At 39.7% G+C, this 16,234-nt stretch overlaps 1 protein-coding gene across 1 annotated transcript; it reads right to left on the minus strand.

Moving 5' to 3' along the window:
• Window positions 1–1,594: 1,594 nt before the first annotated feature.
• Window positions 1,595–15,600, minus strand: gucy2ca (guanylate cyclase 2Ca; the record flags this gene model as incomplete). The annotated part of the gene is made up of 27 exons (XM_079232723.1): window positions 1,595–1,909; window positions 2,201–2,277; window positions 2,408–2,502; window positions 2,623–2,721; window positions 3,354–3,528; window positions 3,786–3,978; window positions 4,495–4,653; window positions 4,804–4,895; window positions 5,020–5,108; window positions 5,235–5,372; window positions 5,470–5,602; window positions 5,895–5,981; window positions 6,684–6,788; window positions 7,186–7,257; window positions 7,356–7,418; window positions 8,088–8,181; window positions 8,514–8,595; window positions 8,823–8,937; window positions 9,017–9,102; window positions 10,534–10,675; window positions 10,765–10,876; window positions 11,058–11,157; window positions 12,410–12,528; window positions 12,624–12,842; window positions 12,929–12,996; window positions 13,682–13,794; window positions 15,393–15,600. The coding sequence occupies 27 exons, from the start codon at window positions 15,598–15,600 to the stop codon at window positions 1,702–1,704; spliced, it is 3,243 nt and encodes a 1,080-aa protein (XP_079088849.1). The 3' UTR covers window positions 1,595–1,701.
• Between the last annotated feature and the right edge of the window lie 634 nt (window positions 15,601–16,234).

The raw sequence follows: 16,234 nt of genomic DNA on the forward strand, positions 1-16,234 counted from the left end.
CGTTGCAGAGGACGCAGGATTGCAACAGGAGCCTCCTCAGAAAACAGAGCCACCTGCCAAAAGCCAACAACCGCCTGCAGAGAGGTGGCAGAGGGCAGAATGGGCCCCTTCACCCTGTCCTCACCTGCACCTCGAGGCCCAAGCAGGCACCAAGTGGGAGGAGGGCTTTACCGCTTGCAGCGACCTCGCAAAGCATGCTGGGACAGAGGGGGTCAGAGGGTTGCCTACATGCAACACAAGGGAACACAGGATCCCACTTCCTGCCACAGAGCTGGGTGGCACTGTCTTAGTTACAACTAAAACAGTGTAGGGTTTTCGCCACTGCATGTACTCTACTCAGTGTGGGGACTTTTCAGTGAATCCACATTTTGGATATCTTTCTTTTTTACCTCTACCGTTTCTTTTTTGTGTGTTTTTGAAGTAATTTACTGCTGTTGTTTGATTTCACTGCAACGCTTGAAGAAACACAAGTGTTTTCTTGTAGATTGGTGTCCAATTGTACCATGTAAGACTGTTTACAGTTTATTGTACTTTATTGCAAAGTGTTGTTAAAAGACCAAACAAAAAAACTGCTCTGATCTTGTGCCATATTTCAAACATCATTTAATAAAACACAAGACCTAAATCATTACAGATATTGCTGATGTTCTGAAAACAAGGTAGCATTGTTGTGGTGTGAAAGAGAAATATTCTCAGATCTCCGCTATATTATGACAAGTACAGTTTGGAAAAGCAGAAAAGGGTATTTACATGGTAAATAATTGCGTCAAACTTTCTCAATCAATAAGTTTCCTGCAGGCAACATCTGAACATAAACGGAGAACTGTTCAAAGTAAAGTCAAGAAGAGTACATTCAATATCTAAAAGGATTCCTTTTAGAGAAAGCTGTGTTTTTTTAATGGCTTTAAAAGGACGACTCCCATACTAGATCCATGTAGTCGTGTCAATAACTGTGACTTATCATTGTCCTCACGGCAGGAGATGGTGAAGGTTGTGTGTTACTAATTACAAGAAGGCATGAACCCATGCTGTTTTTATTTGCAACATTATATCCAAAAAATCCATCCAAAATAGTTCCGGGAAAAATGTGTAGCCATTATATGAGTAAAAGTGTAAAACATTGGCGCCCCCAAGTGACAGTATCAAAATAAACACGGGCAGATATTGCATATGTGTTTTCTACTCTTTAGGGCCATTTGTTCCTTTCTTATTCCCATGAATAACAGCGCAGATGTAATAGTTTGCACAGCTACAGTGATGCTATCTCAAGAATGTTGTGTTGAAATGTGTCAGTTCCACACAATAAAAGAGGAGGAGGCTTATTTATATTACCAATTCCACCACAACAAAACTCAACAAACATCTTGAATGATATATAAAAAATCTGAGGGTGGATTTTTCCTTTTAGCAAAACATTGACTAATAAACAGTTAATTTCATGTCAGAAGGATGGGTGTTGAGAGGATGAAGCGTCAAAGGGTAAAGAGACAACTGAGACAACTGAGACAACTGAGACTCTGTTGCTGGACCGTTTATCATTACATCAACACACAAGTCTCACTTTCAACACGCCTGCTTGTCCCACGGCCGCTCCGCTGTCACTCGAACAAACCCGGCAGTGCTGATTCAGACAGGTGCACGCTATGATGTACTTCTACGACGTCCACTTCTTGGCCCGTATTGTACAGAAAGCTCCTCCCCTCAAAGGTAGGTACTGGGGATGTCAGTGACAGCCAGGTGGAAATACTCCGGCGGGCTGTTCCCCTGCAGGCTGCTGTTAGTCTCTCCCCGACGGACTTTGGTGGACAGGGTCTTCCTGTTTTTAAAGCCCTCACTCCCAACTCCACGGTTCTCCAGACTGGACACTATCATCTCCGACAGGTCCTGCTGGAGCCGCTGGAAGTTCTCCCTGTTAACATGAGGATTATTTTAAAATGCCTAAAATGATGTTAATATGATACAAGGGCCAAAATCCCTGTCTTGCTTGAACAATTTCTGCTTCTGCTACATTAGGGTGGGTAATAATTGCATGACGTTTTGCTTGATTAAATGTATGCATTGCATTATAATGAATTGTGTCCCAAATTTCTAAATTTGTAGCTGAACACAGTTTACATCAATAGCGAGCTGGAAGGAAATGTTTGGATTGAGTGTACCTCTCACAATGGAGTTGATTCATATGAGACAGTGTTTTACTCACGCTGTTGGTGGTGTCGGCAGGTTGTATTTCCCCCCAGTCACTCCTGTTAACCAGTATGTTATCTCTTTGCCTTTACCCTGAGGGTGAGGAACAAAAGGTCACAGACACAAAGGGAATGAGAGTAGTAGCCACTATCTGTACAGTGTACGTTTGATATAAACACCTGGATTGATGAGTACATAAGAAGCCAAAGCAAACCCAGCTCACCTTCAGGTACGTCTCTCCTCTTTCTTCATACTCAAACTTGCAGTCTGTCCTCTGCAGGATGTTGATGGTAGACTGGCTGACGTGAATTCTTAGAGCTGGAAAGACGACACGAGGGAGAATCATAAGGGTCAAACCCTCAGCTTTCTTATTAAGATCAGAAGCTGCACCTAAACCACCAATAGTGTGACTGTGTTAAGATGCTTGTTGTCTCTTACGCAGGCCCGTGGACTCCATGCGTGATGCAGTGTTGACTGTATCTCCGAAAAGACAGTAGCGAGGCATCTTGTTCCCCACCACTCCTGCTGCACACGGCCCTACACACAAATACACACAAACAAGCAATGCTATCTTATTTTGTTTTATCATTTCCTTTTAATCCAGTTAAATGGATCAAAACATTATCACTGGCTCATCATTTATATGATTCAGTATGTAGATGTTAGTAACATCATGAGGTTTTGACTTTCTCTTTTTATTGTGGTTAAATTGTTGGCATTGTCACAGTGTGTTACGGCCACCTTCTGTGTTTTTAAATTACTTTCACATCCATAACTGTTACTATTTACACACTCCTTTCATTTACTGACTTGGGTGTAGTCTTTCCCACGTTGTTCTCATTGAAGAGAATGTGGTGGGGCGGAAATGGGACATAATGTGCTTGGATTGATACAACTGAGAAGGGGAGTTAAATATTTTTAAAGTAGCAATAAAATGTAGTCTTTTAGTAGTCTATTAACTACTGTTTAAATAATCTACTCTATGTGGTTATTCGTGTATACATAAATATAACATAACAATTCTTAGTTTCAGGTAATTTTACACTAATGAAAACACACTTTTGCATATTATATTCCATTTGTGCCAATTAATTAATACACTGTTCATTTAAGTAAAGTTTATGGGCAAGAATAAGCATTAAATAAGACAAATGATGACTTTTTGTTACCTGAATGCACACCGATCCGAATCCACAGAGGGATGCCGGGCAGGTGCTGCAACTCAAAAGTCCCTACAAATGCCAGGATGTCCAGGGCCATGTGGGCAATATCCACTGCATGCCTGTCGCCATTGCGTTTGGGCAAACCTGATGCAACCATGTACGCATCTCCTATTGTTTCAACCTGAGACACAAAAGATGAATAGCTTTGTTATTACATTGTTTTAACTCATTAGCTGTATTCCATAAACATGAAAACACTAACTCTAACTCCAACTACCTCAGAGTTTTAGATTATTGTTGAACGAGTCTAAATCTAAGTTTTATCTCACAAGTTAGGTCTTCGAAATACAAAAATAAACACACCCAGAAAAACATAGGTAAGATCCTCTGGGCTTAACTTTCACTAGTCCCCGCTGGCATGAATTCAGACTTAGGTACCTTGTAGACATCATGGTGGTCAAGGATACTGTCAAACTTCTTGTAGATGTCGTTGAGCATGTCCACCACCTCCATGGGGGTGCTGTAGTGGCAGAGGGTGGTGAATCCCACAATGTCGCTGAAATAGATGGACACCTCCTCGAACAGTTCCGGTTCCACTCTGCCGGTCTCTTTCAGTGAACGCACCACTGGGCTGAGGAGACGCAGAGATAGTGAAAAATACTGACGTTAATTCATGGCTTTTAAAGAAATTGAAATAGCTGTCAGCTACATTTAGCTAAGGGAGTATGACATGTGCATGCAGATGACGCTTCGCCTTGAGCAGGTGGCTCGTTGCCTCCACAGGCGGGAAAGAAAATTATTACCAAAGGGGAACAAAAAGCAGGTATAAATAAGTACATATTGTATATTTATGCTTGGAAAACTTTCAAAAAGTCTCCTGCTTGCAGGATTTATGAAATGTGATAAAAATGTGTGATACAATAGAGAAAAGAAAAAGAGATGAATAAAAAATTCTCAAAAACAAAGTTAATAAAATATAAAACAAGGCACAACACATGTGCCTTGTTCCTCTCCTTGTTTGTTGATTTGTCAGTTTGGGCCCTTTAAACAATAAACATTCGATCCTTTGTAAAATAAAGATTTAAAAAACTCAGTGCAGCATGTTTTCAGCCGCCCTCTGTAACACATCCGCAGACACAAAGCCTACCCAGGAAGTAGCATAAAGTTGAGGCGATCAGCTCTGTCCCTCTCAGCTTTGTACAAAGAGGTTCTCTCCTCCACCAGATGCTCCAGAGTTCTGGAGTACATCTGCAAGCGACGGATCAGGTTGTCCATGTATGTCTCACTGGCTTGGTTGTGCAGGTTACTGTTTCAAAGGAAAAATATATACAACATTACAAACACTGATTGTGTCACTGGATAAATTAATCACAATATCAAAGTATATATTTTTCCATGAAGTATATTAGTGAAATAATTGAAAGTCTGACTAAATGAATGTGTGGTGTTGACGTACCTGAAAATCTTACCCAGAGTGACCTCTATTCTCTTAAAATCTGGCCTTCTTTCTGGGTCTTCATCCCAGCTGTTTTTTATCAGCATGAACAGCTGTATACACACAAACACACACGGACAAAGAGGGAAACAGAGTGAGAGAGTGTATGGCTTTCTTTCTCTTACCAACCAGCTTTATTTTATAAACCCCCATAGTCAGAGTGTATGACACTCTTACCTCAACCTCTCTTTCTGATGCGCCGTCAAAGGTGAGGTCCGGTCTGAAGACGTCCATCCCACTGGGATTATTCACTCTGTAGAGCTTCTCTGAGGGATTGGATGACATAAAGACAATCAATGCGAGCAGGCGTGTAAACTGTCTTGCACTCACAGAGTACGTTTAGTTGTGTTGTTTATCGCAGCTTAATGGTGTGCCAAATCATCCAGACCCACCTGCAGGATCAGAGCAGTACTGTGTATAGAACGGGGTCCGCCTCAAAACGATCTCATGAGCAATGATGGCATAGCTGTAGACATCGCCTTTTTGAGACACCCCATCCTTACGAAGATGCTCCGGGGCCGTCCACACGTCTGAGAGGAGAGGAGAGGAGAGGAGAGGAGAGGAAAGGATGACTCTATTCTTAGTGTTTAGATCCAAATTTGACCTTCGTGATGATAAAAAACTGACCTTTGCCTGGCCTCAGGATGGTGTGACAGCCAAAGTCAGTGATCTTGACCACCATGCGGTTGTCGACCACACAGTTGGTGGACTTGAGGCGACCATGGACCTCAATGTTACTGGAGTGGAGATAGGACATGCCCTGTATATACACGAAGTAGGAGGACAGTAGTGACCAGGATGGTTATACAGAGTTGTTACGTAAAATATCCCTCCATTTGAGTAAAATACACTGAGCCAACATATTGTCTTTGAAACACATTCAACAAATCATGGCCATGTCCATTTGGGAAATGCTGCTGAATTTGAATAAATATCACTGAAGGAAAATAATCTTTGAGTGATAGAAAATGATATATAATTGCTATTGTTATTATTTGGTAAAGTGCATAAATAAATGACAAAAAACTTTTGGTAACAAAAACAAACAATACCTTTGCTATGTCATACATGACTGATATCTTGAACTCCATGTCCATGAAGGTTTCATCTGGGTATGAGATGCTGTCATTCAGAATGTACTGGGGGTAAACAGGTAAACAAGTTCATGTGTGTGTGCGTGTATGTGTGTGACTATGTGCATTCATACACACACCATCAGTGCTCTTTAAACTCTGTGTCGATGACTTATCAAATGAACAGTAAAGTCTTTGTGAGCAGTGAAAAAGGGAGGCCACTGAGCCCTGTCATAAACAAGTTGATCTGTGCTTAGTCATGTAGTATGACGTAAAGTCAGATCATCATTGCACCAGAGTAACAATGCAGTTGAATGCACTGCTGCAGGATTCACAATGGAGGTTTAAAAAACTTTTAAATCAATGTAAAAGGTAAAACAAGCAGATGCTATATTTAAAATGCTAAGGGAGATAAGAGAGAGAAGATACAAACAACAACTAAGAGGACAAATAACAGCTACTATGACAAAAAGCAAGGCCTCTTGCAATGCATCTCACAGCCAAACAGCTCATAGACAAAACTATAAATCACAAAGTTCTTCGAATTTGTTATGTTAATTGAATAAATGTGATCTTTTTTAAATGTATTTTATTGTATGTGGATCCAGATCTGCATTGAAATACGCACAATGACGGATACATGATCCAGGTATGTACTTTAAGTAAGCATAGTAGTTCATGATAAAAAGGTCCTATCTTGCAATGTTAAAAAACAACAGGATCTGATATTGAAGAGAAAGAGGAGCGCAGTGTGAGTGAAGCTCTTACCCTGAGGGAACCCCTCTGACAGAGCTCGAACACCCCAAACACACCGTACTCAAACTTCACCGTGCCGTAGAACTTTGTCAGGTTGTAGTAATCTATACGCAGCAGCTGGAGGCAGGGACAAGAAGGGACAAGGAAGTAGAACAAAAAGGGGTTTAAAAAAAAGGATTGGGCAACACACTTTTACTGCTATGACATCAGACAAATACATGTTATCTAAAGCCAGAGACATGAATATATTAAAAAGTGACGAGTCATTTATATGATGTTAGAGAGGAAAATGCTCATTCATTCACAATCTTTTAATCTTATCACTATGACGAAGCACCACATCTAATTCATTAGCAGGAACCATCATCTATCTCCATTGAAAAGTATGTTGGGAAAGAATTGTGTAAATTTAACGCGAAAGACTGTTTTGATGTGGAGCTACAAGAGGGGAGAAAGGTGGAGGTAGGTTTACCAGAAGAGTTTTATATGAAGATAAAAAGAGGGGGTGTCTTACAGTGTTCAGCTCAATCCTCTGGTTCTCCGTGAAGTCTCCGTCTGTCTGTTTCAACTCTTTCAAGATCACAGGCTGAAGAACCGAGAAAAATAAGACACATTTAAACGGTGAGGGAAAATACATGATCATCTCTTTCTTTTTGTTCTTTTCATGACTAAATATAGATTTACCTTTTTGTCATAGCGGCCTCGATGATTGAAGAAAGCGCTGTCCTTCCTCTTATCTTCATCAATCTGTTACACACACACACAGACACACACACACACACACACACACACACACACACACACACACACACACTTATATGATTTAATATTCTGATCTTGCTGGATATGATTTCATCAAATTTCAAGTATACATCATGTAAAACACAAAAGAAAGTATTGAACTCCGGAAACTTCCAAAGCCTGATGGATGACAGATTTGGTCAATGTCAGGAAAAGGTATCAAGAAACTTTGCATTTTCGATAACCTGGTAACGTACTTGAGTTTATGCTATATGCTCCCGCGACAACGCTGATGGTCGGGACGGCATTAGCAGGGAGAAGCTTGGTTACACCACACACAGAGGGAGAGTGACTTCATTCTGCTGAGGTAGACATTACTCCTCTAGATCTTTACATTGATCATAGTTGAGTGCTGCTATGTTAATGCCCTGAATCCCGTACATTGCACCTTTAAAAATCACTTTAGCTGCTAAATTCGGATAGTGATAAAACAGATAAACCAGCATGATGAATTAATGTTGACATGATGTTATGTCAGGAATGCTTTACTAAAAGACAGCTCTTGCTGAGGGGGTCTTTTTTGGTTGTCTTCATCTTTGTAAAGTCTTCAACTTTCTATTCATCATATAAAAGCATGAAACATGTGGGAAACAGTTGACTGACGAGGCTGTTTACCTTCAGTGAGACCTCCTTCTCGTCCAGTGGACCAATCAGAAGTGGGTTGATGTGAGACCACTTCTTCTGCATAAGACGATCTTTCCTGTTCTGCCTAACATTATTCACACACACACACACACACACACACACACACACACACACACACACACACACACACACACACACACACACACAGTAAATACATGCATAATGAGCACGAGGGATATTTGTAGAATAACTATTTTGCTTTCAGAGTGCATCCAATCATGCTTCATTTATACGCCACATGTTTAAACTTCATTTTGGAGGAAGTACTAATTCTTCTGGTGCTCCAACATCAAAAACAATTTACATTCAAAAGTGTTGTATCTCCCTGGTCTCTGAATGCAGCTTTACTGATGCTAAAGCTCTACATGTAGCAAGTGTGATGCAGCAGCCGTTTACCTGTAGAAGATGAGGGCGATGGCTGTCACCACAACAACACTGAGACTCAGAACGATCACAATCACGTCCTGCATATCTAGGTCTGGAAGCACACACGCACACACACACACACACACACACACACACACACACACAAACACACACACACACACACACACACACAGTTGTACCAGGAATAAGAACAACAAAATAACACTATATTTCTAAATTATGGATTTATCGATGGATTTGAATGAGATTGTGTGTGCTGTGTGTGTGTGTGTGTGTGTGTGTGTGTGTGTGTGTGTGTGTGTGTGTGTGTGTGTTTACCGTTTGGATTTCTCGTCACATCAAGAGGTAGGCGACCATTCCAGTACAAGGCGGGGTTTGTGTCTACCACTATGGTTTTATTTTGCGATGTGTCAAACATCAACAGGGCTACATACTGGAGGGAGACCAAGGCAAAGTATAAAAACAAATGTTCACATTGACTGTGCCAACTGCTGAATGGAGAATAGTCTCACCTGGCCAGTGACGGTTGATGTGTAAAGCATAGAGAAGTTAACATCTCTGTCACCATACTCATCGAGCACATAGTGTCCTCCCATACCTGCTTGAAACCACAAAGATAAATACACGTATGCACACACACGATGAAGAAAGATTTTTTTATTTCTGACACATGGCACAATCTAAATGTATGATTGTATGTTATTGAATCAGCTACAAAAGTTATATTGCGGTTGTGTCCAAAATTAGCCTGTGCTAATGATTAGCCTGTGCCTTTGCTTTAGATTGGAAAAAATCATATTAAAAAAAACATAATATAGTCAGAAAAAAAACAAGTAGGCCCAATGTTAACAATTCATTTAATTCACAATGAAACTACCATTTTCTTGATTAATTGAGTCTATTAAAGACAGACTAAGGTGACAGACATCCCAAACCTTTAAGATATTTTCTTTACTATGTTGTAAAACAAGGAAAGAAGCAGCAAATCCTCACATTTTGAGAAGCTGGGACCACATCACATCACGTTTGATGAAAAAATAGTTTGATGAAAAAATAATTATACTCAAAACAGTTGGCAATCCAATCAATGAAATGTCTAATCTAACTACAAGCATCGCAAAAGTTTTACAGTATTGCATTTGAAAGCCAGGAGCATTTTGGAATCTCCGAATATGCAATTCTGGATACCATGAAAATGTCCGTGTCAATTTGGTTGTGTCTTGCTTTGTTAAAGGGTAACTTTGGTATTGTATAACCTGGAGCCTAACTTGTCTCAAAGTGACAAATCAAGACATTTTGAAATGTAATGCTGCAGACAGCAGACTGCAAGGTTATCACTTAGAGAAACCGAATGTACTTCCACTAAAAATGTTTGGTTCTGCCATAAGTGTAGGGTCATGAAATGACCCTACAGAGCCTACAGATCTCGTTCTGAAATCTCGCGGCCTCATCCACATTGTCGAAATCAGCGAAACATTCACCCATCCCATTGAAAATCTTTAAGATAACACTGCCACACTTTCTATACTCCAACACAACAACCTGAGCCCCACTGTGTCACTCCTGCCATCAACTCTCTTACGTTTACACCGTTGCCTTCCACAAGTGAAATGACAAAATAACGAACAGAAAGCAAACTTTAAGAAAAACACTTACATGGTAGCACATTTATCGTCTGTCGGCTGAAGGGCTCTCCCTCAATATTTGACCAATTAAAACACATGTTGTCCCCATTAATCACTTAGACACAAATAAATGGGAAAATAGGTCGAAAGATATCGAAATTACCCTCCAAATGTACTTTTCATCTAATCTCACATTGCAGGACATGCACCTCATCACACGAATGAAGGCAACTAAGGCAAATTGCAGGGGTTGGAGCATCCTTGTTGTACACATGGTACCGAACAGTTTTCAGATCTTCTCACAACTGCATTACCAAAAGCTACACTTTAAAAAAATATATTTTACATTGTTATTCTTCCTCTCGTTGCAATGTTAACCTTGAGCTGTCACTGATCATACGCACCGTCAAAGGAGACGTTAACAAAAGGGTTGTCATCCAGAGGCACATCCTGGGATCTGTTTTCTCGCTGGCTGATCATCTTCTCTCTGAGCACTTTGCCAAACAGCAAAGCCCCATCATGGTACCCGGCCACATAGTCATTTATCTGCCCATTAGATGGGAAGATAGACCAAACAGTCAAAGCCGGATGCAAGAACCATTTCCTGACAAAGTCTTGTTTGAAATGTTGCTCACCGTGTCGTTGTACGTTGAGTTTGATCCATAGATGTAGTTCCTCTGTGGCAGAGTGATCACTATTACATCCTGCATAGCCTGACTGGATGTTGTGTTGACATAATACTCAGGGCTGGAGGAAGATAAACGGTGTCACTGTGAACAGTCTTACTTGCATATACACATATACTTTCAAAATGTCCCATCACTACTTATTTTACAGTTTATTCTGATTTCTTGTTTTACACTGAATAGACTCATGAAACTTCATGGTCACAGTGTGGGCAGAATGGTGTCATCATAGACAGGCTTACTTGTAAATATCAAGGAGAATGAACATGATGTCTTTATCAATATGGTCCACCTTCTCTTTTATTGAAACAATGTCATCAGGACCCCCGCAAAAGATGAAAACTGAAACAGAACATTTTAAAACAACTTATTCTTAGCACTGGTTCCATTATTTCAATGTTACTTTGTACAATTACTTCATAAATCTTGTACCGATTGACTTTCAGTGTTTGAGAAAGATATATTGTTTTTTTTTAAAGCTGGTGCCATACATATTTCACAACAAAAAGTGGGCTGGTGATGAGCAACTTGCAACCTCATGGTGGTGCTAGAGGAAAAGTCAGTGAATCACCAAATTCAGTCGGTTTCATCCTTCCAGAACCATGAATATACATATATTATATATATACATATATATATATATATATATATATATATATATATATATATATATATATACATATAGTGCAATAAGTGATGCAATCCATTCATTACATTTTGTTGATGAGATATTTTACTCTGGACCGAAGTAGTGGACCAACTGAAACACCAAAAGACCAATCCCTGAAGAGCAAAAACTATTTTTAGTAACGTTACTTTGATCAATTGCAACGCTACACACACATTCCCACACCCCGCCCAACTTCCTCAGTAGTATTTCACATTTTGATACTTTTGTCTGGCCCGTCAATCCAAGATGAAAAACAGAAAAGCAGGCTAACAGGGCAGAGTTGCTAAATGACCTAGACTCTGGGAGTAATATCGATAGATAGAATTATGTAGCCCAAATTAACATGATTGCATTGTTGCAGTTAGGCTGTGGGTGTGCTAACCTAGCTTAGAAAAACATCATGCTAGTTATGTTAGTCATTGAAAATAACTTAACTACCGTCAATTCTCATAATGTAGTGACCAGTGCCTCAACTGCAGAGTATTGTTGCCAGCGTCATTTGAATCAGACGTATATTAGAGACAGGCCTTGAGCTGAAGTTTCCTTCTTCTCTGATTTGCTCCCGTTTCCCTGTGGAATCATTGTTCATGCTAAGTAGTTGGCAAGTTGTAGATCCACATGTAATATACAGGAGTTTACCTTACAGACTCTACCACTAACTGTTCCTGTAACAATTTGGCTAATATTTAGCCCATTGACTGTACTAGATTTTGACCTAGACTGGTTTCCTGTTCACCCCATGCACACTAATGTTGTGACTGTCCAGATTCGTTAGTTTACTCACCCACAGATGTAGATATTAGATGATGTTTTTCAGATGAACATACTCTATTTTGATTTCAAGCTTTGTTGAAAAAATTACAGCTCAGGAAGAAATGCTTGATGTGTTGAGATATAACTCAAACAGACAAACCAAATACTCACTGTTGCTGTGTCTGTTCTTAGCGTTGAGTGCCCCCATCAGAGCCTCCTCCCCACGCAACATCTCTCTGGTTGTATTTTTGGCAAAGTTGGCAGAGGGTGCTTCCAATGCGTTGATGTACCTGGAGAAAAAGCGAGGAGGAGAAACCAAAACGTGACACATGCTGAACAAAGCTGCAGAGGTCAATCAAGTGAATCGCAGCCTTTGTTGTCTCACCAGAAGCAGTCTTCAGATACGTTGCTGGACTTCTTGTAGACGTAGACCTGCTTCCATTTGGTCTTAAATGGCAAGTCTGTTATCATAAAGTTGTATAATAAGTCTGATATCTTGCGTGCTGGAGGCAGAATTCGGGTCAGTTTGGGCTTATAGTTACACGAGAGGCCAAAACTCCCAGCAGAGATGATGGGAATGCTCAGATTCAGGCCAATTTCATCACTGAGGTGGATAATGGGGGTTAAAAAGTCAGAAATCAGTCAGTTGTTTGGTGGTAGATAATCAAACAGAAACAGAGTCATACTCACTCCACTAACTGGAAGGTGGCGTAAGTGCAGGAAGGCCCCAGCATGACGCATCCAACCTCATCCTTGCTCTGCAGAAAGACACAGTGCATGTACTTATTCTGTCATCACAGAGGCATTGTAAGTGTGTCACTTACTATGCAATATTTGCATCCCGGGCATCTACTACTATGATGGCAACCCCTGCAATGCTGATATTGTTGGTGCAAAATGGTCAGTCTTCAAAGAGGTTGTTTATCATTGACTGTTAGGCACTGACAGCTCAAAAAAATTACTTCTACTGTTGAAGTTTTTGATGATTGACATTTGAGCCTTTGTAACTGTCCTGGAAATAGTTTGACGAAATACTATAATATACAAAATAGTATATAGTAAAATACATAAATAGTATAATATACTCATTTATAATTCAACATTTAATAATTCAACATTTAAGTGAGTCAGAATAACCATCCTGTCATGGAGGAATTGACATGTAACTGTGCCAGCTAAAGAGTAATCTCGGGATGATAAATGATCAAACCACAAAAAAGGAAACATACAACGTTATTACTATGCAGTTAACCACACAGAAAAGTGTAATCCCTTGAATCTTATCACTCTCAACAATACCTCACTTATTTATCAAAGCCTCTCAGTGTCTCTTCACCTTAAACATTTTTACCACAACACCCATGTTGGATTTGACTTTAATGGCTGCACTAACAGAAACACTTCAAACACTCTTTAGCCATCTCATCTTTTGACCACACTCACATGCAGCAACTTGAGTATAGCCACTCCCTCACAGGTGCTGCTGCCACAGCCCTGCCGGTTGTACACCGTGGTGTCGAAGCCGTTGTAGTTAGCCGTCAACTTGAAGTCTAAACCTTGAGTCATGGAAAGAAGATAAGAGTTATTAATATTAAAAAAATGTTCATTAATCTCTTTGGGCTGGTGAAGTTAGATTAGATTAGACTGGCTTTATCGCCCACTAGGGTAAATGCAGCCTTTACATTTACAGTAGCAGCTAGAACAAAGCTGGATATTACAAAGTGTATAATTTGATAATAAATTGACTAGCCTCCAACAAGGGGATGGGAGCAAGAGTAAAGCTCATTATCTGTTACTACTGTTGATAATAAGACAAATACTATTAATATCTTCATTATGTCTTTAAAATTAAAAACTGTGAAGTCACATATATGTTTAGTTAACAAGGAACACTTTGATTTCTAAAGATGAATTTAAGGATGTTTGTGCTAGTGGTGCCCAACTGAAGGTCAGGACCTCCGAGCCGTCTAAAGATACGATACCTGGTCCTGAGGAGGTTAGGAACCACTGGGTTATGCTGCATTTAGCTGTGTTTAGCTTTCTTGATGTGTGAATAGGACACATTTGAAGACACCTTGGTGTAATTGTCAGTGTGTTACATCTCTCTCTGCACGTGTTAAGATACACAAGATAGAATGTAACAAGGAGACTGTGCTGGATTCTTTTCAGTGTATTAAACATGTTTTTTGCATCTACCACAAGGTTTCCTGTACAGCATGCACCTGTAGGGTTAGGTATCAAACCAAGCCCCAATACTTTTGGGTACCAACCACAATATATCCATAGTGTATCAAATACTGTCAAGTACTGACTTGCATTGAATGTCAGGTATTTTTTACTTATTCTTTGATCAATATGTTTTATTTAGCTAAGCATCAAAGTTCTTTCTTGGCCTCAAAAATGTCAATGTCTATTGTTTAGGCAAAGTTATTGTATGGCTACTTATGTTAAGAGTTTCTAATTCTGTTGAAAGTTTATATTTCTGAAAGTAGACCGTCCATATTTGAGAAACACCTTGGTGGCATGTATTTGTTGAATAAGTGTTGATAAAAAATTAAGATAAATGAAGTGTGAAATTGAATTTATCTTAATTTGTCTTAATTAATACCAGGTTTATTTTAATTAAGATACATTTAGTGTGAAATTAAATTCTAAAGTTTAATCAATTGTATTCACCCAACAAAAGAGGACAATAAAAAAAAAGTCTGAAATAATACCTAAATCCCAAAAAGATCTCATAATTCATGAACAATTTAGACAAAATCTTGGGTAGATTTTGTTTTTAAATTACGTTTAAATTGTTTATCATCCTCAGCATTCTTTTATCATTTACACAGTGGTGGTGCAATAAACCCTCTTCTCACTCAACAGGATGCGGAGAAATAATTTATAAATTTATAAACCATCTTGACTTTGTCGTTCTCAGTTTTGATGGTTTTCGAGGAGCATCTATTACTTAACTTTCATTTAAAATGTATCACTTGCCTGAAAAAACAACATTGGCTCCTTGTGACAGAACTGATCGTTACATTTTTGATTCTTCTTTTTTTTCATTTTGAAAACCATTTGTTTTTTATTATTTATTTATTCGTCTGCGTATTGTATCAGATTACATTTGTCTGTAAGGTCTTAGTTGTAAACTATCAGTCCTTACCACAGTTCTCATTCTCCTGCTTGTCCTGTTCAATGGCTCGTTCCACGGCCGCCTGAACAAACGGTCGACTCCACCCATAAGTGTTGTCCTCCAGCAGCACAACATTCATGGTGTATGTATGGTTCGATGACAAACAGTCTTCCAGCATGTTCCCAACCACCGCCACTATTAACACTCCCAGGTAAGGCAAACTCTGCGAGCTGTACATGTTGGTCCGTGAGATGTTCCTGTTTCCCTCAGAAGTTTGTGTCTTTTCCAAAGTTTCTACATGTCAAAAGCTGCAAAACCCCGTCCTGACAAACAGAGGCTGAATTCAGGTTTTTACATTCGTCCGCCTGAACAGATCCTCTCAATTGACGATATTGGTCCAAAAACAAAAGTGAATGGGACTCTTCAGGGACTAGGCAGAAGTCTCACTGTTCACTGTCCAGCGTCCAGACAAGAGAAGAAAAAAAACTTTTGTCTGAGATCTTCCACACAACCACTTTAGTCAATACAAAAGAATCAATCGCAGGTTTCACAGCAGTTGCTCCTCTCAAGCCTGAGATCAATAATCCTCCACCTTGGTATGGTCTGGTCTACCTGTCCTCCATACGTTAATGAACAACAGTCAAGTGACAGTCGGTGCACCATTCAGACGGAGGGCAGGGCAGGAAAGACTCCCACACTCCATCTGGACTGACACCTCACTTAGAAACTTATTCAGCTCATAAATCATCCTGTGTGTAAACATAAAGTTAAGACCTGCCTCCACATTACATCTCCTGCCTGAATAACATCAAAGATTATTTACAAATTTCCATTTTCTAGTGACTAATCTGTCCGTAATAACCTGCAGTAAG

The sequence above is a fragment of the Taurulus bubalis genome (genome assembly GCF_910589615.1).
Source record: "Taurulus bubalis genome assembly, chromosome: 17".
Lineage (NCBI taxonomy): Eukaryota > Metazoa > Chordata > Actinopteri > Perciformes > Cottidae > Taurulus > Taurulus bubalis.